The 25,910-nt window shown below is 46.6% G+C and overlaps 3 protein-coding genes across 3 annotated transcripts; all 3 read left to right on the forward strand.

Annotated features, from left to right (window-relative positions):
- Nucleotides 1-3,693: 3,693 nt before the first annotated feature.
- On the forward strand, nt 3,694-6,249 carry nfkbil1 (nuclear factor of kappa light polypeptide gene enhancer in B-cells inhibitor-like 1). The gene is made up of 4 exons (XM_076163553.1): nt 3,694-4,076; nt 4,177-4,289; nt 5,039-5,150; nt 5,238-6,249. The coding sequence occupies exons 1-4, from the start codon at nt 3,803-3,805 to the stop codon at nt 5,825-5,827; spliced, it is 1,089 nt and encodes a 362-aa protein (XP_076019668.1). The 5' UTR covers nt 3,694-3,802; the 3' UTR covers nt 5,828-6,249.
- Nucleotides 6,250-7,654: 1,405 nt separating this feature from the next.
- On the forward strand, nt 7,655-14,726 carry atp6v0a2a (ATPase H+ transporting V0 subunit a2a). The gene is made up of 20 exons (XM_076163928.1): nt 7,655-8,341; nt 9,002-9,080; nt 9,234-9,331; nt 9,465-9,602; nt 9,923-10,020; nt 10,096-10,222; nt 10,342-10,424; nt 10,521-10,614; nt 10,695-10,907; nt 11,068-11,218; nt 11,308-11,447; nt 11,538-11,695; nt 11,850-11,940; nt 12,031-12,149; nt 12,508-12,718; nt 12,818-12,937; nt 13,035-13,151; nt 13,288-13,405; nt 13,507-13,678; nt 13,769-14,726. Exons 1-20 carry the CDS (start codon nt 8,231-8,233, stop codon nt 13,869-13,871), a joined length of 2,541 nt encoding a protein of 846 aa, XP_076020043.1. The 5' UTR covers nt 7,655-8,230; the 3' UTR covers nt 13,872-14,726.
- A 6,065-nt stretch (nt 14,727-20,791) lies between these two features.
- Nucleotides 20,792-25,888, forward strand: osbp2a (oxysterol binding protein 2a). The gene is made up of 12 exons (XM_076164052.1): nt 20,792-20,800; nt 20,910-21,080; nt 21,342-21,487; nt 21,570-21,636; nt 21,727-21,864; nt 21,947-22,192; nt 22,498-22,618; nt 22,748-22,851; nt 23,108-23,203; nt 23,303-23,487; nt 23,642-23,891; nt 24,172-25,888. Exons 1-12 carry the CDS (start codon nt 20,792-20,794, stop codon nt 24,298-24,300), a joined length of 1,662 nt encoding a protein of 553 aa, XP_076020167.1. The 3' UTR covers nt 24,301-25,888.
- Nucleotides 25,889-25,910: the final 22 nt, after the last annotated feature.

Here is a 25,910-nt window from a genome sequence, read left to right on the forward strand (position 1 = left end):
AAAAGAACCTCTGTCCTCTCTTGTCTTTGCTCTCGCTTGCGACGGCTTGTCATGTCTCGTTGGAATGTATTTTGTCTCTGTTCAGCGAATGTGCTTCTTCCTGTTAGTGCATTGCTCGGGGCAGGCGGTCTCCCTCCCATTGTGTTTCTGCAGGGGCCAAATACAAAGTGTGTGTCTCCAGGAAATTCATGTTGGACCTCTATTTCCCCTCTTCCAACATGTTTGTTTCTTCACTATTTTACAACTCCCGCACATCAAATTATCAGCGAGGACCAAAGCGGGGGACGCTTGTTTAGCTTTCCCACACACACATACCAAAACTGTCTATAGAACAGTCGGCAAACATTCCAGATTGTTGATTACAACACAACAACAGGGTCTGTCGCCCTTTAAACTAGACTTCATTGATGAAGTCATTTGGCTGTAATCAGCTCTTAACAGGATCTAATCAGCTGGGACAGCAGGGAGACAGCAGGGAGACAGACAACAGACGGATTGGGCTCCTAATCCCGGGTTACCCATTTCCAGTAGGAGTTAGTTAGACGCCATCCTCCACCTTTAAATTCCAGTTACAGCAAAACTACACGGTGGCTTTTGTTGTAAATGTGACCCAAAGCTCGACTCCTCCATACATGTGAAACTCTCGGTCGGGCCTCTCATCTGTGGACAGGTGATATCTGCCACGACTCCTTCACATTGATGTTAAAGGAATCCGACAGCTGCAGGCACATTCTCTGTCTCTGCGCTTCCTTCATCGCTCCTTAATCTCATCAGGGCCGGGACACGAAGAAGGAGAACAGAGGGCAAAGCAAAAGCCTCGACATATGTAGTCTGAAGTTAGTAGTGAAGTTCATGCAGCAGAGGGGAATTTCCTCACAGTAGCATTTTGAAGTTGCAGAGATCGCCAATCGACTCTCACATCAGGCCACAGGCTCCTACGGTGAATGAAAGGAGCAGCTTGTCTGCACGTCGGAGTGTTTTATTGGTGAAATAGTTTATAGTCCATTTCAAACTCCACACAGCGGCACTTTAAGTCACACAAGACGACTTGTCACGTTATCCTCCACCTGTCAAGACTAAAGAACACTGTGTAACACGATCCGGATGGATTATTTTCAAGGGTTTTCAAGGTTTATGGAGGTAAACTGATCGCTTTACAATGATTTTATGGCACTTATCACATGTACCAAAGCTACCAACAGTGCTGTTGTTATGGAAAACAAGACAATTGACCTCTTTCTCTCACATCTGCTGGGAAATGTTTACTTTAAAAGCGATTGCGTAAAGCGTTCCCATTCCTTTGTAATAATAGAGAGAGAAACAGAAATGGGAGTTTCCAGTCTTACTGAGGGGTTGACACAACAAATCAGCCGTAAACACTGAAAGAAAATCAAACCAAATGGCTGAATTTAAACTCTTACATATATGTTGATCAGGATGTTGTAAATGGGCAAAGACGAGCCACAATGTTTACAGAAAACACTGTCGGGAGAGGAATCAAAGCTCCACAATGTAAGCAGACAAACCCAGACCTCTAATTAATCCTTAATAGTACCCTGTAGTCACCAAAGTAACAACTAATACTGACTTCAAAAGATAAAGAACATGCATTTACAGAAATCTGCAGCTGAGGAATCCATCTTAAATGAAATAGAAGAAGAGTCCTGTTACATCTGGACTTGACCACACGCTCCTATTTTGTAAACAGGGCACAATAAAGAGTTCACAAAGGTCAAGTCCAACCTGAAACCTTTCCTCAGGCACACAACAATCTTTATAATGCATATCAATGAGAACTTAATGCAAATGGAAGTTAGTTTCTGTAGGTGTGGCTCCCACCATCAACGCCATTACAATGATGAAGCAGCTGCTGTATTGTCTTAAAGCAGGCTCGTTGCCAGGCTGACTGCACAGGAGAAGCCGATGACCAGCTGCCATAAATCAAGCGCCCAATAAACCAGGTCAGTCACAAATAGACAGAGGAAGTGTGTGCACGTTTCTCCTCTGTCCCAAACAATGGAGGCAAGGGGGGCCAGCAGGCCGGACTCTGAGCCGGACCCTGAGCCCGGTCCTGCCGTGCCCTGGGTAGGATGAGGAGTTGACCCCTGCAGCGTCTTGGAGGACCCCGAGCTTCCTGCCGCCGCATCTTGTTGCAATCCTCTCCGGGGGCGTCCCGGGAGGGCCACGGACCTCACGGACAGGATAGGAGCGAGCACCGGGCCTGGACAGGAAAGCAGAGAGGTGGGTGGGCAAGGTAGAGGTTCCTGTCCGGGGATATCCTGTCTTTCAGAGCCCATCTCGTTGTTTTGAGTCAGCCGCCCCCCTGAGTATTCTCCACTTGAGGTCATTAGAGACATGCATGCTCACTTTGGATACTGCTGCTTTGGGTGTGTGAGGAAACACGTCTGTGACAAAGAAGAGACACATTTTGTTGTTTGATTAAGTTAAATTTGTCAGGAAACTCAAGCACTGGGACACTTTTCTGTCTTCAGTCCCTGGACAGACCAGAATATAATATAAATAAGGCTTTCAGATACAATTGAATGTCTCACAAACCTGAAATTCTCACATGTATCCTTCATTCCTTGACACAAAGATGTGATGTTATGTATTAGACCTGTGTGCACCTCTTCTCCCTCTCCCTCCGTCTGTCTCTCCTGACATTTCAAAGGCGTTCACACATGTGGGGTATCGTTAGTGGAGACACGTCGTTTCCGACAGCAAAAGGAGTGGAAGTGCCCACTCCTTTGGGTGACTCCGGATCTTGGTGATGTGAGTCTCAGAAGGAGCTCATCCTCTCCACAGGGCACAAAGTCTCCCTTCATTCCCCTCCTCTATCCTCTCCTTTGTGCCCTCGGGCCCGGCGCAAGCCTAAATGGAGGCCCTGTCATCCACATCAGGACCGAGCCAGTTCAGAGGCTCAGCTGCACTCAATTAAGCTCCACAGGTAAAGATGGCTGCACTGCTTGGGCAAGCCAGGAGTTATGCAAGAACTAAACGCATAGATACAGAGAGATGAGTTCCATTTGTTCATTCAGGTATTAGCTGAGGTGCAGATCACATGTGAAAGATATACAGCTATCAAATCTAATGCAACGCCTCTGTAATTTTTAACAATCTGTCGCAGAATTTAGGATCCAATTGTGGAGGACTTTTTCTATGTGTTATGGTAGACGATCATCAAAAACTGTGACTCAAAGGAGGAAGGAACATTTGCCTCATTCATTCTGTCGTTGTGTCGCATCTCTTAAGAAAGATGGAAAACCGTCAACAAAACACACTCTCACAAAAAACAAACCCCACATACACACAGATGCTTTTACATGACATCTTCCTGACAGGTGGCATGTTGAAAAGAGTAGCAGGCAGAAAATCACAAAGAGAACAGGAAGGACTTGTGAATACTGAGTAATTAGGGGCTGCAGTGATGGCAACAGAGGCCTAATCAGTTTTACAGATGAGTAAAAAAAGGAGTTGGGGGTTTTGAGAGAGAAGGAGACGATGCAAGCTGTAATTCTGAGCAGCCAATGCATCTACGGCGTGATGTTAATTTTATAAAAGCGCAAGTTTAATTTATAAAAGGCTGGAGAACTAGATGGCAAATACTGACCTCTAGCGGGGGCAGCGGAGCTCTGCTTTCCCCGGAACTTTTGTTTCTAAGACGTTGGCTTGCGTCGGACTTCAATACTCGTAGGACCGGATATTGAGCTAGTGTTGTGTTGCGGCCTTGTTTCGTTTGTGTTTTTAACCTAAACAAAACATTATTTATTGTTACTTATTAACCCTGTGGGGTTTGTGAGGTATGGTGTCCTCCAGGCAGAAGCGGGTGTGGAAGTACGTGGAGGAGGGCAGTTTGCTGAAGCTGAAGTCGTACTTGCAGAAGCACCAGGAGCTGGACTTGAACTTCTCCCAGGGCCGGAGGCAGAGGAGCCCGCTGCACCTGGCCTGCTGCCTCGGGGACGACGCGGTGCTGCGGCTCCTGCTCCAGCACGGAGCCGACGTCCTCCGCGGGGACCGCAAAGGCGACACGCCGCTTCACGTCGCCGCTAACATGGCGCTCAAACGGGGCAAAGCCAGTAAGTATTTGTGTTTAATGTAGTTAACCTTCAAATATACCGTTAATTTACCATACTGTTGTTGTATTTAATGTTAAAATGTATCGTTTGGCCCTTTCAGCGTATGATGACCTGGTGGTTCCGCTGAGGAACAAATGTCCAGAAGCTATGGACGCCCCGAACAGTGCCGGAGTCACACCGCAGGACCTGCTGCAGTGGATGAGACACACTGGGGTAGGAAAGAACACACATTTACGCAACCATTTCTCTCATTTAGGCTGATTTTAGCTCATTTTGCAGCGTCCAATCTAGATATTTGAACTGTGGCTCCTGCTCCTGAATGTAAACAAGGCTCATACAGGTCTGGACTTCATACCAGTGCCTAATATTGCTAAAGACCATAATGATTTCAGCCTTTTGTTAACATTACATTACATTACATTACGAGCATTTGGCAGACGCTTTTATCCAAAGCGACTTACATTACATTACCACCCTACGCAGAGGGGGGAGCAATTGAGGGTTCGGTGCCTTGCTCAGGGGCACCTTGGCAGGGACTCGAACCGGCGACCCTCCAGTTCCCAAGCGGAAGCTCTACCCACTGAGCTACTGCCTAATAATCATATTGACTTTTCATCTGCTACTGATCATTTTCCTAACCACATTAATACACACACACACACACACACACACACACACACTTCCCAGGAAGTTGTTTTCCATTCATTTCCGTATAATTGGAAATAAGCCTGAGAGGAGTAATCCATCAGAGTGAACAGGAGGCTTAATGTGGTGTTAAAACCAAAACCAGTGTGAGATGATATATTTAATTAAAAGGCAGATTAAGGTGCAGATTATCCTTGAAGGTACACAAACACATTTAAACAACTCTGTATCAGCAGAAATGAAATGTAGAAAATAGACTCCATGTTCGATGTTGTTATGTTGTGTGATGTTTATGTGTGTTGTTCTTTTCCTTCCAGCCTGCAGCGAGCACGAGCGGCCCGCCTGCAGCAGACCCTGAGAAGGAGTGGATGGAGAAGCTCTTTGGCGAGTGTGAAGACGAGTTCTCTGAAACCTTTGGAGTCTATGATGGTAGATCTGACACTTGACGTCTCAGTGCAGGATTTGATGTAGATGAAATGCACGGAAATTAACGCTGCTGTCTTTGTTTTTTTACAGCGGATGATTTCCTACCCGTTGATGACGACGATGAAGACTACGGGGACTGGGCCGAGCGTATCAGGAAAGAGTATTTCGATAAGAAGCACGCCGATGCTCAGAGACTGGCGGCGTCGTCGTCTGGGTGGAAAAAGAAGAAAACTAAGCAGGAGAAAGAACAAGAACAGCAAAGCAACAAGGAGCTGTTGGACAGGATGAAAAAGGAACACGAGGAGTATCTGAAGCGGGCCGCGAGGAAAGAGGAAGAGACTCGTCTGGGCAGGAAGCGGAGGTACGACGAGAAGTGCGCGTCTACGTTCCAGCCCGGCTCGTCAGCAGAAGCTACCAAGCTGAGCTACAGCGACATCCCCTGGCCGGCCCCGCGCGGCACAGTGCTGGAGATGATCGACGTGATGCTGCATGGAGTCGACCGCAACGACGCGCCGGCGTTCCGTAAAACGCTCCGGAAGCAACAAGTGCTTTGGCACCCCGACAGGTTTGCCCAGCGATGCGGCGCTCGGCTGGAGGAGAAGGACAAACGAAGGGTTTTGGACACGGTGACCGCTCTGTCACAGGAGCTCAACAAACTGGCTCACAGTCTGAAGACGTAACGCTCAGGACGAAGCGTCACCATGGACATGGACACGGCAGGCAGATGTCTCCATATACGCGCTGTGAAAAAGACGTTTTCAACAGCAACCGGCAGATTTGAATCATCTTTTTCATTCAAATTCAGATTAATTTAGTGCTCATGAGCAATGCACACTTTTTTATCGTTTGATTAGATTAAATTCTGGATATTATGCAATTACTACCTCACTACAGCAAAGGTGGTTAACGTTCTCACATGTACAGTTTAAAGTGGCAAAGGACATTTTCCACTGTTGCTCTTTAACAAAGTTTTAACGTATTTATTATTGTTTCAACTATTGAGTATCATTTTAAGATCTTAGAAGAATTGAAACGGTCTGATGAATGTGGAATGTGTGGTTTTAAATACCATGGAATAAAAAAACAGACCCTGACCTCTTTACACTGTTGTCATACAATGACTGACATTTGTTTATGTTTGGGTTCCAGCTGGGGAACATGATCATGGGAGGAAAATCAATATGTGACCTATTTATAGCTGATGTACTTTTGAAATTTCAAAAAGATTAATAGTTAAATAAATGAACAATAATCAAAAAGTAAATATAAGATAAACAGATAAATATTAAAACACAGTCAAATAAAATAAATATTGATTTGATTGATAAATGATATTGAATGAGGTAAGATACATAATGGATATGATAGAAAATTACAAATGTATGTAGTAAACAATTTGTAAACACCGGATGAAATGAACAAATGAGTGTTTATTTTCCCTTAAGTGAGGATTAGACACAAAGACGCAGATGGTTCCGCTTTCACTGGAGAACAGCAAATACAGAGGATGCGCTGGTTGCCAGGTTTGGGACGAGCCCCCCCTTTAATGCTTCGCTTTTCACATTTGGCTCGTGATACAACAGAGATAAAAGTAACTAACTGATCATGGTTTGCGCCAAAAAGAATATCAAATTATACGACATCTTATCGATAAATGTGATTAGATAACACTTTAAATTAAATTGGGGGCATAAAATAGCAAAGCGTGGAAGGATGCGTTTGATTTATCTACCTGGCTTTATTACATTTATCTCTTGAAGTTATTATGTTGTTGTGTATTGTGTTTGTTTTTTTGCTTCAGATCTAAACCACTGCTGCTCGGATTGCGCTGAAAGAATCTGGGATCTTCGAGGGCTTACTGACAAAACGACAACAGACCCTATCTGGGCAACTGACCTGCTGGTGACGGCGTGATCGTCTTTCCACGCTGATAGTATTTTGTTAACCAAACGCTGATTATGAATTTGCTGGAGGATCATTTGTGTTCGACTACAATGATGTCATCTCCCCCTGCTGCCCTATTTCAAGCAAATTTACGTATTTGATTGTTTGTTTGTTTTTACGTAGGAACAGGTTTCGCTGCATTCCTAAATTTTTTGTTTTATTTTATTTATTTTTGCAAGTAGCAGCAGGAGTAAACGCCGTTGTTGAAACGCGTTATAGTGTTTAACAGCCTTATAGTCACGTGGGGGGGGGGGGGGGGGGGGGGGGGCACACGATCGATAATAATTGAATAATAACTGTTTATCGATCAATCCAAACAGTTGCGGTCCACATTCTGTCACGCCTCCAGACCTGCGGACGAAGAAAGAAGCTGATTCTCTCTCTCTCTCTCTCTCTCTCTCTCTCTCTCTCTCTCTCTCTCTCTCTCTCTCTCTCTCTCTCTCTCTCTCTCTCTCTCTCTCTCTCTCTCTCTCTCTCTCTCTCTCTCTCTCTCTACGTGATTCCAGCTTATCTGGCAACCCGCAGACGCAATCTGTGTCAAATTGCCGGGCGACGTAGTGCGAATAAAGGCCGGAGCCTCTTTTCTTTCAGACCGTGCGGCGTTGATTCTAACGCGACAGACAAACCGAACCTCCGTTGGTCTGCACGTCGTTCTTGATGATTCACGCTTAGTTTCGCCTGTTGCGTATTTTATTGCGTTATTTATCGCGTAGCTTGTCGCGCCGTGATTCCCGGTGCTCAGGTACACGGGTTTACAGGATGACGCCTTCCCCTCGGAGCGCCGTGTGGCAGTGGAACATGCGGGAGGTTCGGTCTTTGTTGTCACCTTGTTTATGCTGTAAACGTCAAAGATCGTAGAGGGGGGGAAACGAACACGAAGGCGACATCCCGGCCGGAATGACGAGCCGTTAAAAGCGTCATTATCAAGGGACAGTAATTAATCCTCTGGGGTGCGTTAATTGGTTTAAAGCCCCGTATGACATCGGTGGAGTCTGGGATGTCGTTTTAGTCTCGTGGAGTTGGGGGAAAAAAAGGAAACGGCTCATTGTCCAGGTAGGAGGGGGGGTCCCGGATTCGCTTCGGTTCGGCCGGTTCTCAGTCTACAGACGGATCATCAGGAGGGTGGGAGATAAAGAAAGATGGTGTTCCGGAGCGAGGAGATGTGCTTAGCGCAACTGTTCCTGCAGTCCGGCTCTGAGTATGACTGCATCAGTGAGCTCGGGGAACTGGGACTGGTCGAGTTCAGAGACGTGAGTAGAACCGCGCATGTGTGTGTGTGTGTGTGTGTGTGTGTGTGTGTGTGTGTGTGTGCTTTGATGTTTCATGAGAAAAATACAGGATCATTTGTGTTACATTGTTTCTCTAATATTGTGTGTGTGTGTGTGTGTGTATTTCAATGCTGAATTCATTAGTATTAACATATAGTAACCATGTGATTACCCCCCCAACCCCCCCTCATGTGACCTATGACCTCTGCCTCCCCCCCCTTTGGCCTTCATCTGCTCCCACACTGAGCATGATGATTAAGATGAAGATGGCTCGTCTATTCATGATGGTTCTGCTGCGACTAATGAACTTCAGCACTTTATGCAGATGTTTCACCGTAAAAGCTTCAGATGTGAGGAGTCCACGTGTCTTCACCATCATCATCCTCCTCCTCCCTGTGCACTGTGTGATGGCTTGTCATCATTTAATGCAACAAGTCCACCGTGCCTGTTTAGACCTTTTATCCTGATTCTCTAAACATTTCAAGAAATGAAAGAAAGAAATGAAATGAAATCAGGAATTTGAATGTAATCTTGGATTTTGCCTCAACATTCTTAGAACACACACACACACACACACACACACGCACACACACAGATGCTGTACTGTGCAGCCAGCTGACTGTAAGGCTCCTGTGGTTTCAGCTTAACCCCAGTGTCAGCTCGTTCCAGCGGCGCTTCGTCAGCGAAATCAAGAGATGCGAGGAGATGGAGAGAATTCTGGGTAAGACAGCAGCCTGGGATGAGTCTTGTATGTGTTAATGTGTGTGTGTGTGTGTGTGTGTGGTACCTGGCTGAGAGCTGACAGTGTTTTGGCTGAGGTCTGACACGTCGGAGCTGATTACCATAAAACAAAATGTCTGGTTTTCACACTCAGGCTTCCTGCTGAGGGAGATCCAAAAGGCCAATATAGCTGTTCCTGAGGAAGACGAAAGTCCACTCGCCCCTCCTCCCAAACAAGTCCTTGAGATTATGGTAAGTGGCCCTTCACCCATTTTCCTTCAAAGAGGAGGCCATGTGAGTCTTTGAACAGTTTGTTTGATTGTGTGTATGTGTGTTTGTGTGTGTGTGTGTGTGTGTGTGTGTGTGTGTGTCCGCGTGTCCGCAGGAGCAGCTTCAGCGTCTGGAGATGGAGCTCAGCGAGGTGGCCCGAAACAAAGACAAGCTTCAGAGGAACCTGCTGGAGCTCACCGAGTACACACACATGCTGAAGATCACGCGTACCTTCATACACAGCCGCTCCAGAGTGAGTGTGTGTGCGCTTTCACTCCAGCCACCAAACCGTCCACATGCTGCACTTTTCCAGTCCCGCTCTGTGTGGATTTTGCTGACTTTAAACTGGTGACGCAATCGGAATGCAGCGTTACAAGCGGTTGCCTGACTCACCGGCGCTACTATTTTAAAATAGATACAGTGAAGAGCAGCAGTGATGCTTAATCCACCCAGGCTTCTAAACATGTTCAGTTACAGTGTATGAACGCTGCTTTGGGTTTATTAGAGCCACGTGAGGAGCAGCTACACTAGAATAGGCTGTCATGAATGAAACGTCTCCCTTTTTATAATTAGCATGAGGCTCTTGGTCCCCAGTATGAAGAATTCCCCACCATGGAGACGGACTCTGTGTCGGGATGCACCGGCATGCAGCGACTGGGAGCCAAGCTGGGGTGAGTCGCACCACCGCTCTTTAGCCTTTACGCCCTAACGTCCCCGATGTTGATCTGAACTCTTTCCTGCTGCAGGTTTGTGTCGGGTCTCATCCAGCGGGTGAAGGTGGAGGCGTTTGAGCGGATGCTGTGGCGGGTGTGTAAGGGTTACACCATCCTCAGCTATGCCGAGGTGGACGAGAGTCTGGCTGATATGGACACTGTGAGTGGAATAGGGATATGATGAGAAACTTGACAATATTGATGAGTGAAACCATCTTACACTCTTCTTAGGAGCGACCTGGGCTTTACTAACAACCCGTCCCATCTCTGTGGTTTCAGGGCGAGATCAGCAAAAACGTGGTGTTTCTAATCTCCTTCTGGGGAGACCAGATCGGACAGAAAGTACAAAAGATCTGCGACTGGTGAGAGTGTCCTCATTAGGCCGACTGGACCCGAGCGTTTCTGCGCCGCCATCAGGGAGACTCAATGTGAAACCTATTTGTCTTTGTCTCCCTTAGTTACCACTGCCATCTTTATCCGCACCCGGAGAACGACGAGGAGAGAGCAGACGTGTTGGATAGTTTGAGGACACGCATCCAAGACCTCAACAATGTAAGTACGATCAGATAAGACCTTCCTTTGTCCCCGCACAGGAATAGTAACACGTCTGTCACCGTTCTCTTCCCGTCCAGGTGCTGCACCGCACAGAGGACTACCTGAGGCAGGTGCTGCAGAAGGCCTCTGAGTCGGCCTACACCTGGGTGCTGCAGGTGAAGAAGATGAAGGCCATCTACCACATCCTCAACCTCTGCAGCTTCGACGTCACCAACAAGTGTCTCATCGCCGAGGTGTGGTGTCCCGTCAGTGACCTGGCCAACCTGCGGGGGGCGCTAGAGGAAGGCTCGGTGAGTGGAGAGGGGATAGGAGACAGAGGCAGAACAACAGTTGTATTCATTGTGTCAGCACTTCCTTTTGTTTCATCAATACTAAACCTCAAGTTAAATGCAAAACTAAAAATTAAGTCCATTTCTACTGATTCTTAACATGTCTTCTGTCTTCTATCAGAGAAAAGGGGACGCCACTGTCCCGTCCTTTGTGAACCGCATCCCCAGCTCCGACACTCCGCCCACACTGCTGAGAACCAACAAGTTCACGTCCGGGTTTCAGAGCATCGTGGAGGCGTACGGGGTGGGCGACTATCGGGAAGTGAGCCCAGGTGAGACTTCCTGTCCTGTCCTGTCCTCTGGAGAAGGCCAGAGAGAAGACAGAAGCACGAACGTTTGACTCTGTTTGTGTCTTTGGCAGCTCCCTACACCATCATCACCTTCCCGTTTCTCTTCGCCGTGATGTTCGGCGACCTGGGCCACGGCTTAGTCATGACGCTGTTCGCCCTGTGGATGGTGCTGACGGAGAAAAACCAGAAGAAGAAGCGCTCCAATAACGAGGTAGAAGGATACATTTCCCTTTGCGTCATCCTTAATGTGGTGTTTTACTCTTTAAACAACATTAATAAATCACATTCCTGTTGCTTTTAGATCTGGACGACATTTTTCAGCGGGCGTTACATCATCCTGATGATGGGGCTGTTCTCTGTGTACACCGGCCTGATTTACAACGACTGTTTCTCCAAGTCTTTCAATATTTTTGGCTCTGGCTGGAGCGTCAAGGCGATGTTCACAACTCAGCAGTGGACGTGAGCTTTCAATACACACACACACACACACACACACACACACACACACACACACACACACACACACACACACTCATAAACTCATAAACACATAACTACTACATCCTGTGTTGTGTTCTGCCCGGTAACTGATCCCTTCATGTGTGCATTTCAGAAACAAAACACTCCAAACGAACGCTTTGCTCACCCTGGACCCTAACATCAGCGGCGTGTTCAGTGGTCCGTACCCGTTCGGCATCGACCCCGTGAGTAAAGGGAGTCAGATCACACTGCTCCCCCCCTCCACCCCCCGTGCGCTCAGATGGAAGTGTTACTGACTCAGATCTTCTCCACAGATTTGGAACATGGCGGTGAATCGGCTCTCCTTTCTCAACTCCTACAAGATGAAGATGTCCGTCATCATCGGCGTGGTGCACATGACCTTTGGAGTGGTGCTGAGTGTCTTCAATCACTTGTGGGTGACTCCATCCCTTACATCACGTTAATCACGCACGCACGCACGCACGCACGCACGCACGCACGCACGCACGCACGCACGCACGCACGCACGCACGCACGCACACCACACACACACACACACACACAATCAGTACCTCCTGATGTAACCTTTCCATTCACAGAATAGCCGTAACTAAGCAACGTACTCTTTATGCTCGGTGTCCTTGCTTCCGCTCGAATGTGGATCACTTTGCTCTGCACCTCTAAATGAGCCTCTCGTGCTGCTTATTGGAACGCGTCCCTAATGAAACCGTGCTACATGTCGCTGTTGAAGTTTCTGAACACCATCTTATCCCTTTCTTCTCTTCCCTCAGACATTTCCGGCAGAGGTTTAACGTCTATCTCCTGTTTCTTCCTGAGATGCTCTTCCTCCTCTGTCTCTTCGGCTACCTGGTCTGCATGATTCTGTACAAGTGGTTGGCGTTCGGTGCGCGAGACTCCAGTCAGGCTCCCAGCATCCTCATCCACTTCATCAACATGTTCGTCATGCAGGGAAACAACATCGCTCCTCTCTTCCCGGGACAGGTACGCATGGGGACAGGAGGGAACGTTGTTATTTGGTTAGCAGCTCTGGTTGTCTGCTTTGAATTTGCGTGTGTGTGTGTGTGTGTTTTGATTCCACAGACGGGGCTTCAAATCTTCCTCCTTTTGGTAGCGATGATGTCAGTTCCTGTGCTGCTGTTAGGGAAACCTCTTTACCTGTACTGGCTGTTCCGTGGAGGCAAAGGCCTACGCAGACGCAGAGTGAGAGAGATATGTTGTGATGTCATACATACAGTACACACGCTTATTTATTCCTTTGTCAGCACTTACGAGAAATCTTGCTGTGGTCTCATCTCAGGGCTACGAGAGAGTGAGGCGTGTAAGCGAGGACGACAACTCCACTGCGCCGTCCTATGAAGACGATGAAGAGGAGGGTCTGGATGAAATGCCCAGCAGAGAAGCTCTTCCCAAAGAGGTGGGGACCTCACACGTGTTCTGTTTACAATGTTGGCACGTTGCGTTTAAAGTCAAAAATAAAAGAGCGGAAAAGACATTATCGCTCCGGAATTGTTTCTTTTGATACATTTATTGTTTTGTGTTTCCTCTTTCAGTTTGACTTTGCCGACGTGCTCCTTCATCAGGCCATTCATACCATCGAGTATTGCCTGGGCTGCATCTCCAACACGGCGTCCTATCTGCGCCTGTGGGCGCTCAGTCTGGCTCACGCACGTAAGGCAGCGGCGGCGGCACACGGATGCTCTTACGCGCTGAACATAAACGTACTTTTGTTTCTGCTGCTGCGACGCTTTACCTGTCTGTCTTGATTCCAGAGCTGTCTGAGGTGCTGTGGTCCATGGTGATGCGGCTCGGCCTGAAGGTCACCACCAGACTCGGGGTGGCGTTCCTGGTCCCAGTATTCGCCCTGTTCGCCCTGCTCACCGTCTCCATCCTGCTCGTCATGGAGGGCCTGTCAGCCTTCCTTCATGCTCTCCGCCTCCACTGGTGAGACTAAATCAGCCTTGGAGGATGTATCCTATGATGTATTATAGTCTTATCCTTGAAGTTTCATATATTCCTAACACTTGATTTCAGGGTGGAGTTCCAGAACAAGTTCTACCACGGGGCCGGGATCAAGTTTGTGCCCTTTGACTTCTCCCTGCTGCCCTCTGTCTTTGAGCAAGACGGGTTGCTTTAACAACGTGGACTTTGACGAATCGGGGGAAGACTTTACAATCGGGGCTGGATGCTGAAAGTGGGACGAAATCGCACTGTGATAACGACGACAAACCTTCGAGACAACGGAAAGTCAATCTTGTAGCAACGTTTTTTCAACTTTGACAATTTTTAAAATGTGACGGGCTGCACTGACTGCCTTACACTCCAGCAGACCTCCGTACAGACAGAGGTTCAAAATTCTTCTTCTGTTAACGATTCCATTTGGCAGATGAGACGGTAGAGAAGCGACGCTCATCGCGCCAAGTCGGTTTTAATTTAAGCGGTTCATTTAAATTGTGTCAGTGTGTAAAATAGTTTTGTATCGTTTCCATTTCAAACACTTACACAGTGCAATGTAAAGTACAACGACCACACAGAACCATATCAAGCATCCTGACGTAGTGCCATAGAGATTTGCGGGTGAGGATGATGCGAGGATGAGGATGCTATCAGGGTGATGAAGGGCCGAGGCGAGGCGACTCAACCGTGCCCCCCCCCTTTCCGGTGAGGCAGATTGTCACAAAGCACTTTTGCAGAAATGATTGTACACTTAAAAATGGGAGTTTTCACTATCGACTGTGACGATGCCAAATGAAAAATAATCTCAACTGATTTTTCGCTGTCTGCTTATATTTACTTCTTGATGCATTTAAAAACGTAACCTGGCCTGTAAATGGATAGGGAAAATATGAAACGCTCCACAAACGGTCACGAAAGCCTTACGTAGGTCTTTATTTGGTGATACCGCTTATGGCATTTGTTAATGATAATTATTCATGGTATTTATTTAAGTTATTGTCTGTGCAAGAATCTTACTATTTTACAATGTGATGTGTTGAATAAAGGTTTCAGGACATGCAAGCAAACAAAGCACTCGTATTCCCATATTTTTGTCTCTCTCTCTCTCTCTCTCTCTCTCTCTCTCTCTCTCTCTCTCTCTCTCTCTCTCTCTCCCTGTGTGTGTGTGTGTGTGTGTGTGAGGTGTATATTGTTACATTATAAGCCACTATTGCAGTTTTTCCAAATAGGTGAGAAGATGGGCTGTAAATCCTCATCCTAACCTTATTCATTTGATGCCCCGGACCATCCTAGAGTCTGCGAACGCCACCGTCCCCGAGCCAACCTACTGCAGGCGCACGGTGACACTTAACCTTCCCTCTGTCCACTTTTAGGTTGAAGTAACAGCAACAAGACTAGATGCGTTTTTTGTCGGTGCTGCAAAACAAACGCAGTCTTGATGTAAAATTATGTTAATGTCTAATCTGACTCTCTCCCCCTCCTCCTCTTCTTCTTCCCCTCTCTTCCTCTCTCTGCTCAGTCCACAGTTCACACACACACGTCTTCATGCTCTCCACACGCTGTCTCGTGGTGTGTGTGTGTGTTTTTTGCAGTTTCATGCCGTGACGAGGCGTGTCGACATTTCCCCTCAGATGTTGCCTATTTATAGCGCGGCGTGCGGGTCTTAAAGGGGAAAGTGGGCACAGTATCTGATCCGTAGCTTTAGCACAGGAGTACGGCGCAGATCGGTGCGGCGCAGGACCGGGATCCACTGCAGATACACGGCGGGCGGAAGAGCTGAAGAGGACCTGCTGCACCGCGTCTTCTTCTGCTTCATCACCCCAACATCCACCACCATCATCCTCATCCTCATCTCCCCGCTGCTGCAGGATGAACGAGCTGGTGAAGAGTTTGCCCTCGCCGACCCTCTCGGGGGTCCACATGCCCGGACAGGACGCGTACAAAGGCTGGCTCTTCAAGTGGACCAACTACCTGAAGGGCTACCAGAGGCGCTGGTTCGTCCTCAGTAACGGGCTGCTGTCCTACTACAGGTACGGGAGGAAGGAGGGGGGAGGGGATCAAAAAGTGTCTTTCAGTAAAACTTTGAATCATCATTTTATACATTTTTAAAGGCATTTTCCTGATACGTCACTGCGGGGGGGAAAGCGCATGTCTAATGGCTGCGTTCCATTTCTGTAGGTGAGTCAGAGTCAGTGTCCTGATATTGTCCACAGAAATGGAACAGAGCCGTCGGTATTGTTGATAGATGCCTGCACTGTAATGTAATGAGTCATAATGTATGTGAGTGTGAGAAGGGTTGTAGTTACCTCACACACACACACACACACACACACACACACACACACACACACACACACACACACACACACACACACACCCTTATGTATATGATTCATTCAAACATTCCATAATGCATATGCATAATGTTTTCTAACCTATCACACTTCTCATAGGCTTTATAAAACAATAATAGGATGCTGCAGGTCCATAATCCTCCGTTTACACCACAAGTTCTGTATTTGAGTCACTAAACTGTAGATTTTACACTAAAGTATAGTCGTTTGTGTGTTTGTTTGTTTTCATTGGATGATAGGGAGATGAAGTAAAGTGGGACATAGGAGTCTGTGTCTACATATGCAAAGGTCAAGGTAGTGCCCTTTACAGTTTATCAAGCCAGTCCTTAAATGCATCTCGACTCACTTTTGTTGACCCAAATGTTTCACCACAGATGTTTACACGTTGATGTGTCGCCTCACTCAGGGGGGCGTCGCCAACCGTGCTACTGCTCTGCTGTGTGACATCATTGAGAGAGAGACAGAGACAGAGAGAGAGACAGATCACACTGACAGTTCTTCCACCGGTGCCAGACTGAAGGGTTTTTCCTTCATTTTAAACAGAATTCTACCTGGATTGAGCTTTCATCTGCCATGTTTACAAAGACCTACAAACAAACTGCATTCCTCGTGATCATTTATACACTGAGGTTGAACAATTATACAGAATCAATACATTTTGAATCATCATGCAGAACTGAACCACACTTGCATCACTAATAATGCAGTAAAACACTTAGCATAGATATTATAAGCACACAAAAAAACAGATTTGAAGTAACTGCATAACGTTGTTGGGCTGTGAACACCAAAGTGTGATACAGCGGTTCAGCGCTGAGTCAACTCAGAACAATAAATCAGAACTCACAGAGGTAAAATCAAGTCTCTATATATAGTAAGTCTCTATTTATAAGTCTCTCTCAAGGTAAAGATACATTTCTTTATTAATCATTCATGCCTGCAGGGCGAGACAAATAAACTACATTGGGTTTATTTTTAAAAATAGGTCTGCATTCCCGTTTCTCAAAATAGAGCAAATGAGTTCATCAACATGGAGAAGAACATGGAAGAAGAGCCCGGAGTGTTTTTAACTCTTCGATTACACCCAGTTCAGGTCAGGTTGTTCTTCACTTCTTCCCGTTTGTCTAACTGCAGGACTCACGCAGAGATGGCGCACACCTGCCGGGGAACCATTCCCTTGGCGACGGCGCACATCGAGGTGGGAGACACTTGTCACCTGGTGCTGACCAGCGGGGGGCGGAGCTACCACCTGAAGGCCACCTCGGATGGAGAGTGTCAGCGCTGGGTGTCGGCCCTGCAGCAGGCCAAAGCCAACGCCACTCTACTGATGCATCATTCAGGTCAGACCGTCTCGTAGACTACTCGCTGTAGACAGTTTGCTGTCTGGATCAAAGAGGGAGGAGTTCCTGTTCCAATCACATATCGATATCACATTTCAGTCCCTCACAAGTTGTTAATATGAATCCTTAAAATGAGGGACATTGCCCTTTAATGGCAGCAAACTAATCTGTGCCCTCTGTAATCATTACAGAATACATAATTTGCATTTTACAAGGGGCCTGGTTCACCCCAGAATAAAGTCTGAGCTTGATCAATATTACAAACCATAGATTATGTTAATTTTAAGAATGAGTTTACAACTGAAACCTGGAGTCAAGCTCATTCAACTCAATTTCTTTTGCATTTTCAATTATTATTCTTATTATTCTTCATGTGATTGACAAACAGACCACAAGAGGGCAGCGTTATACAAGATATTTACAATTACAGGGCTAGTCGAGCCTGTTTGTGATCTCAAGCTAAACCTGCATTAAATCACATCACAACATGCTATTTTTATTGTTTTAATGATTAATTTAGTTATTCTTACATCATTTAATCTCTACCATCGATCCTCTATACAAATTCCCCTGCCCATAGATAGTTATATGTATATATATATATATATAATATATGTGTCCTTCCTGGCAGACATTGTCTTCTTGCTCTGTTAGTCTTATTTGCCCGTTGAGGATGTTTCAAATAGAAACCAAGAGAAAGATGCACAGTGTCTCTCTCTCTCTCCCTCTCTCTCTCCCACACACACACACACATGCAGCCACCTCCCGCTGCTGTATCTCATCTCCCTCCCCATTTCTCTCAGTATGACGACAGTCAGGGCTGAATGAAATGACCTTCCTCTAAACTCCTCCTCCCGTTCTGGTAGCAGGAGGGATGAGTAGAGAGCTGGAGTGTGTGAGGAGAGAAAAGAATTCTCTGACATTATTTCCCCGCGTAAGACAATAGGGAGAGAGGTGTGATGGCTTTTTAATGACTTTCACCCTGTAAGTAACCTGTTTACTTCATGTGTTTTTCCCTTTTTACTCATTAAATTTGTCTCCAGGCGAAGATGTGCACGTGTACATCTGTGCGTTTGTGTTTTTGTAAATGTAGCAGTGTACGTGTGTGTGATGTCAATAATGACTGGCTGGGTCCTAACGTCTGTGCTGGTTGGAATTCTTTTTTGCTGGAATCTTGTAAAGTTCTTTATATGTCACCATTGCTCCACCACAACAAAAAATCAATCTGTTTTCTCTTTAGTGTCTCACTCAGATTTGGAGCAACATATCCCAGTTCATGGATTTGTCCCTATGTGCTGGTGTTCATTGTGTTGTTTAAATGGTGTGCAGTCGTTCTGGTTAAGCTCATAAAGGAGGTGTGAAGTTTGATTGACACATTAAAGTAATTAAAGCTTAGACACCAAAAGGGTTGTCTATTTCACCCATTTCTGTCGCTTTTACTTCCACAGCGCACACACACACACACATAGGAAGTCGTGTACAGTCGTGTTTTGAAGTGTGTGTATGTGTCGTAACTACAAATAATCATTTCAAGGGTCCTTAGTTATGGCAATGAAGTCCATGAGAGATTGATTGGCTAAATGAAATGAGGACGACGGTAATCAAGTGGATGTTCTGCAGCTGCTACAAGCTTTCCTACGTCTATTACTGCAGCTAATGAGTGTGAGCCTTTATACCAACATTAACATGCAGGTGTAGGCTGAGCTTCAGAGTGTGTGTGTGCGAGATTGAATCGACACAGGGACACACACACACAGGAGCTGGTGCAGGTTGTGCTCCAGCAAACCTCCAACAAATTACAAGCCAGACTCTTGATTGTTACATTTGTATTGCCGAGGCTTCAGGCAACGTCCGCTAATGTATTTTTCTCTCCGGGTCTAATTCTCCCTTCCCATCATCCTCCTATCGTCATGTTGACTGGCTCATCCGCCGTCACCTGTGGGTGTGTGTTGTGTTATGATTCAGTGATGAGTCACCGGCTGGTCTCTGACTGTCTGAAGTCCTGCTTGCAAAATAACCCGTTCATACCCAAACCAGACAAAGAGCTAAGACTTCACCTTGCATCGGACACACACACACACACACACACACACACACACACACACACACACACACACACACACACACACACACACACACACACACAGATGGATTACTGAGGGGCCAACAGCCACATCTGGAGAGACACACTCACACTGTGACGTCAATCCCACTATGGCGAAGGGTCATCTCATGCATATTCACGTTATTTCCGCCCCAGAAGTGAAGAAGATCTATGAATATTGATAATACAGGGATGGCAATCCACCAATCGCAACACGGGAATCTTCGCCACAGTGGGAGACACGCCCACTGGAACAGAGACACGTTGTTTCATAACCTGCTTCCATACCCAAACCCATTACACATGCCTGAAGGAGTTTCATCGCCTTTATTCATCCAGTTTGCCCTGATTGTTTTGAATTTCATTTCCCCCCTCTAACCAAATGTGGAAGAAACATCAGCCAGGCAAACTTCTAAGCTTTGTTTCCTCTTAACTTTAAGGCCTTTGCTGATGGTAAATTTGTGGCGAGTATTGGGAGATATCTGCCGTTTTGCCGGGTTCTTCTCTGCCCTCTTTCATGGGGCAGAGCGAGGAAGAGGAGGGGTAGAGTAGTGCGTCATCTCTTTTTCTTCCTCTGCTGCTAAAAATAGATAATGCTCCCAGCGGCACAGGCCCATGTTTCCAGGGTAACCGTGTTCATTCACAGCTTTCCAGTTGTGTAAAGGGAGGGAGTGGGATGTGTGTGTGTGTGTGTGTGTGTGTGTGTGTGTGTGTGTGTGTGTGTGTGTGTGTGTGTGTGTGTGTGTGTGTGTGTGTGTGTGTGTGTGTGTGTGTGTGTGTGTGTGTGTGTGTGTGTGTGTGTGTGTGTGTGTGTGTGTGTGTGTTGGGTGTAAGGAGTGATTATCTTTAATGATCTTCCTCTCTCCATTCTCTCTGAATAAGTCTCTAAATTTAACTTAAATCGTTTCTGATGAGGCGTTCATTCCCCTCACACAGCTGTCGGTGTGTTTGACCTTGTAAGATACGGTGACATCATGTTTAAACATTAGTGTGTAATATATGAAATGTGTGTGTGAATATGATGGATGACCGATACGTCTCTGCTTCCTCCCTGTGTGAAGATGACTCGGGTGATGAGGGTCCCGTGCCGCAGGAGGACCGTGCCCTGACCCAAGGGGTGCTCAAGACTCTGGCCAGTAAGCTGGACGACCTGAGCACCTGCAATGAGCTGATCGGTAAGCACGGTGCCGCCCTGCAGCGCTCCCTCAGCGAGCTCGAGGAACTGCGGGCCTCTATTGACAACACGGACAAAGTGAAAACTGTGAACGAGCGAGCCACCCTGTTCCGCATCACCTCCAATGCTATGATCAATGTGAGTGTTGGCACATCACACTCCTTCCTCTTCCTCCACCCTAATATAACCCTAATATGAGGACAGATCAATCACACCTTTGGGAATATGTATTTGTGCCACGCCTCAGGCTTGCCGCGACTTTCTGGACGTAGCCGAGATACACAGCCGTAGGTGGCAAAAGGCCCTGCAGCATGAGAGAGAACAGCGCCACCATCTGGAGGAGACCATTGAACAGTTGGCCAAACAGCACAACAGCTTAGAGAGAGCCTGGAGAGAGAATCCCACCACGTATCCAGGTGTGTGTGTGTGTGTGTGTGTGTGTGTGTGTGTGTGCGTGTGCGCGTGCGTGCGTGCGTACGTGCGTGCGTGCGTGCGTGCGTGCCCATTTCATCCCAGTCATCCTCCTCAGAGCACTGCAGCGAAGTACCGCATAGTCTCATAGAATAAGAATATCGCCCCCTTCTGGACAGACACAGTAATGCACTATTATCATTTTTTGCCAGGTGCTGATTTCACTATAGTTTAAATACAATTTGAACATAAAGACACTTAACTTAAGCACCCCTGTCCTGTGTTTGCTCTAGTAGGCGAGGAGAGGCCTCAAGAGGGCGACGCCAGTGATGAGAACGAGGATGCAGAGTTCTTCGATGCCATGGAGGACTCAGCGTACATAACTGTGACCGCCAGCGAGCACACACAGCACAAGTGAGACCCCCGTCTGTACCTCTTAAATGGTGTACTTCTGCTGTGGGTTGCGTTTAAACTTCTGTGTGATACTGTCTCTCAGGCGCTCAGGGAGCAATCTGAGTATGACGAGCGGAGGAACGCCCTCTGACTGGACTCACAATGGGCATGTAGGTCCTCAAGCATGATGGTCTTCATCTATACACAAATACAGCATCATGTTCACAGTCCTATATAAGTATGTTGTGTTATTGTTTCAGGACTCTTCAAGCACAAATCACATGCAACTACGAAGAACAAGACGCAGCCACATCCCAGACAAACCTAATTACTCCCTCAACCTGTGGAGCATCATGAAGAACTGCATTGGCAAAGATCTGTCCAAGATACCCATGCCTGTAAGTACAAACCTTCCGCAATGAATTCTCTTCTGTCGTGCTCCCAGGTACCTTTCTTGATTCTTTGCGTGTGTTCTTGCAGGTGAACTTCAACGAGCCGCTGTCAATGCTGCAGCGCCTCACGGAGGATCTAGAGTACAGCGAGCTCCTGGACCGGGCGGCTCGCTGCAGCTCCTCCGTGGAGCAGATGTGCTTGGTGGCAGCTTTCTCCGTCTCCTCCTACTCCACCACAGTCCACCGCACGGCCAAACCTTTCAACCCTCTGCTGGGCGAGACCTACGAGCTGGACCGCTTGGACGAGTACGGCTATCGCTCCATTGCTGAGCAGGTGAGACCAAGACAAGAGCCACCACATGGTAAAAAACTTAACCACCTGAGACCCAGTGTCCTCATATGTGGACATTACATGTTTCCTTCCATACACTTTATACAGCACTGTGCTTAACTTAAACTTGTTGTCGTCATGTCTGAACATTTCCCGCTGCTCCTCAGTGGTATATAAATCACTTAACTACAAAATACATGTCCGGGTCTCAGCAGGATAACTAGATATAAAAAGATGCGTCACTCTGTGCATGAAAGTAGTTGATTATACTGCCTCTGCTGACAGCTTCCGGTACTGTTCACCCTCAGGTCAGTCATCATCCACCAGCTGCCGCCCATCATGTGGCATCACAGCGAGGGTGGACCTTGTGGCAGCACATCACCATTGACAGCAAGTTCCGTGGGAAATACATCTCCGTTATGCCCTTAGGTATGGATTTTAATTTGTTTATACTTTGTGCTGCTTGTGATTGTCTGAGTATGAAACAATTACAACACGACACCGATCTCTTTGTAGAGGAAAAGTAAAAGCAGGACGGTGTTGTTTTGGTCGCTGTAGGAAACATTCACCTGCAGTTCCACTCCAGCGGAAATCACTACGTGTGGAGCAAAGTGACGTCGACGGTGCACAACATTATTGTGGGGAAGCTGTGGATCGATCAGGTGCGTTCCTGTAATGCTCAGCACAGTGTGTGTGTGTGTGTGTGTGTGTGTGTGTGTGAGAGTGTGCGTGCGTGCGTGTGTGTGTGTGTGTGTGTTTTATAATAGAATAAGACGGAACTACCAACTGAATGACCTTGAAACAATCTTAAACGAGAGAGGAAATGTGATTGAAATGACTTTGCAGAGCTCTTTTATTTTGCATTCACGTCTGCATTTGCATTTGTCTGGCTGCCCGTCTGTCCTTTGCCGTTTCCAGTCTGGGGACATTGAAATCGTCAACAACACAACCAAGGACACCTGCCGTCTCAAGTTTTCCCCCTACAGCTATTTCTCCCGAGAGGTCCCACGTAAAGTAAGCCACTTCCTCCTCGCTTCTCTTTGCTTCTTAGCTCATCTCTGATGTCAGTTGACCACGCAGTACGAGCTTTGCTGTCTAATCCGGTGTCTTTAGGTAACGGGCGTGGTAGAGGACAGAGACAGCTCGGCCCGTTACATCTTGTCAGGAACCTGGGATGACAAAATGGACAGCGCCAAGATAGTGGACCGCAGCCAGGGATGCGGAGGGTCCGAAGGCAAACAGAAGACGGTTTATCAGACTCGTCAACCCAAACTGTTGTGGAAGAAGTATCCTCTCCCGTATGTTTGTCCACGTCCACCACATTTCTGTCTTCTTCTTCCTAACCCTGCTAACCCTCTTCAGTATTCCCCAGCACTCTCTTCTTTCTCTTCTCCTTCGTCCGACCTTTAGTCTTAACCTGCTGCATTTTCAATCCGTATTTCATCTCTCCAGGGACAATGCGGAGAACATGCACTTTTTCTCCTCCCTGGCTCTGACCCTGAACGAGCCCGAGGACGGCGTGGCGCCCACCGACAGTCGTCTGAGGCCGGACCAGCGGCTAATGGAAGCGGGTCTGTGGGATGAAGCCAACACCCATAAGCAGCGCCTGGAGGAATGCCAGAGGGTGGACAGGAAGAAAAGGGAGGCAGAAGCCAACCTGGCCCTGGATGAAGGTGAGGAGGAGGAGACGAAGAATACTAATGTCACAAAATATGACTATGACTGCTCAGAAGATGAAGAATCACATACAAAGATGTTACAGTGTCAGCTTGTACAGAGAAACCTGTGACTGTCAGCTGCAGCAAGTCTGTATGAAAATAATGCTGCGTTCAGGTGGTATGGGAAATTGCGAAATACCACATTTACTACACCTTGAACTGGAACGCAGCATTAGAAACTTTCAAAATCTGAATCATAAATCATAATCATCTTTATGTGTGAATAAATGGGCTTCTTTGTCTTTCTTAGGGCAAGACATCGAGCGCTATCAGCCAATGTGGTTTGAGAAGAGGACAGATGACTCAACGGGACAGAGCACTTACATGTACAGAGGAGGCTACTGGGAAGCCAAAGACAGGCAGGACTGGAGCCAATGTCCTGAAATCTTCTAAAGCGGACATTTCTGCTCAGATGTTGAATCGTTCAGCAAAGGACAGTTCTGTGTGTGTGTGTGTGTGTGTGTGTTTGTGAGAGAGAGAGAGAAGGAGAGAGAGGGGGGGGGGGGAGCCATACAGACAGGGGCCCTCACTTTGACAGAAAACAAACTAGTTACTAATCTAAACTTTTCTGGTTATATTGGCTCTGATTTGAGCTTTTAAAACGCATGGCCTCACTTTTTTTGACACTCAGTTAGAGAACTAGTTTGTAAGAGTACATAGTGTTTGCGTGTGTCTGTGTGTGTGTGTGTGTGTGTGTGTGTGTGTGTGTGTGTGTGTGTGTGTGTGTGTGTGTGTGTGTGTGTGTGTGTGTGTGTGTGTGTGTTTAAGATTACGACACAGTTTACAGGGAAATCCTTTCTGCACAAAGACAAGCACACATAAACCATGTTGATTACTTGTTCTGGGCGCTGGAATGTTCCTGCTCCTCGTGCTCTCACCAGGACGACAGACTCTAAAAGGGACTGAAGCAGAGCAAAACTGACTTCTACATCAAAAAGGCTTTTTTGTAAGAAAATGCCTTTGTTTATCAACCTCTGCTCTTCTGAACTTTTCATATTCTATTTCTTAAAAGTTACACAAAATGTTTCTTCAAGGAATCATAATAATGTTCCAGGCCGACTGCCCTCTGAAGAGCAGCGACGACGCCAATCAAACCCATTGCAGATGTTCCTTGTAGATTCATAGATTCAGGTGTAAATTATGTCGTATAGATGGTAATCAATCATTCGGATTGAACTTGTGTCTCTGTTTGCTTAAGATACCATAGAGTACCACTGAAGTATCACTTAATCTCGGGCTATTTCCACCAGCAAGCAGCTGTATTGATGCTTGATTGTAAGTTTTGTACGCAACACTAAACAGTAGGAGCCTACAAACCACTGCTACCAAACTCAGAGATTTCATTTTATTGTATTTGTATTATAGTGGCTACAAGCTTAAAACAGCAGATCAGACGGGTTGAGTGAGTTATTGTATGTGACAGATTTATATTAAAAGGCAGCAGGCATTTCTGAATAAATCCTGAAATGTGTCTAGGCAGGAATAATAATCAGGAATAACATAACTCGGCACTTGAAGAGAAAAATACTCCCAGAGGAATAAAGAGTTCATGATCCTACTATAGGATATATTATTACAGGGCATGGTGTAGGTTTACGACTACCTGGCTGTCTTAAAGAACTTTGGGTTTGGCTTGTATATAGTTAGATTAGAATAGAGATAATAGAAACACCTCATCTATCACTGGTATATTATCGCACATTACCTGAATAATGTATCATCTTATCAGGATTGTATATCATTTTGGGATGTAAGTAAGATAGTGTTTTAATATTAATAATGCAGTTAACGTGACGATTAATTACAGCACAATGTCATGTTTACCTGCAGGTAAGTAAACACCTGCTGTACTAAGATCTTTAATGGCAGCGTAAAGTGTAGCTATGCATGGTTTTAGAGTGCTTAGGCACGTAGTAAGAAGCCTCTTCACCTTGCTTATTGTTTGTGGGCTTTAACTGAACATGATGTGAACTCACCTTTTGTGCCCAATAACCTAGAACATT

Source organism: Genypterus blacodes, unplaced genomic scaffold, assembly GCF_046128005.1.
Source record: "Genypterus blacodes isolate CSIRO-AG114 ecotype Tasmania unplaced genomic scaffold, CSIRO-AGI_Gbla_v1 ptg000133l_1, whole genome shotgun sequence".
In the NCBI taxonomy this organism is placed as follows: domain Eukaryota; kingdom Metazoa; phylum Chordata; class Actinopteri; order Ophidiiformes; family Ophidiidae; genus Genypterus; species Genypterus blacodes.

Bases quoted from the DNA above. Each gene is read 5' to 3' on its own strand.
- atp6v0a2a (XM_076163928.1), top strand. From the start codon at position 8,231: ATGGTGTTCCGGAGCGAGGAGATGTGCTTAGCGCAACTGTTCCTGCAG. The intron at 10,021-10,095 runs GTGAGTCGCACC...TTCCTGCTGCAG, and splicing joins CGACTGGGAGCCAAGCTGGG to GTTTGTGTCGGGTCTCATCC. The intron at 13,406-13,506 runs GTAAGGCAGCGG...TCTTGATTCCAG, and splicing joins GCTCAGTCTGGCTCACGCAC to AGCTGTCTGAGGTGCTGTGG.
- nfkbil1 (XM_076163553.1), top strand. From the start codon at position 3,803: ATGGTGTCCTCCAGGCAGAAGCGGGTGTGGAAGTACGTGGAGGAGGGC. The intron at 4,290-5,038 runs GTAGGAAAGAAC...TTTTCCTTCCAG, and splicing joins AGTGGATGAGACACACTGGG to CCTGCAGCGAGCACGAGCGG. The intron at 5,151-5,237 runs GTAGATCTGACA...GTTTTTTTACAG, and splicing joins AACCTTTGGAGTCTATGATG to CGGATGATTTCCTACCCGTT.
- osbp2a (XM_076164052.1), top strand. The intron at 21,637-21,726 runs GTAGGTCCTCAA...TTATTGTTTCAG, and splicing joins ACTGGACTCACAATGGGCAT to GACTCTTCAAGCACAAATCA. The intron at 23,892-24,171 runs GTCACAAAATAT...CAAGACATCGAG, and splicing joins AGGAGACGAAGAATACTAAT to CGCTATCAGCCAATGTGGTT.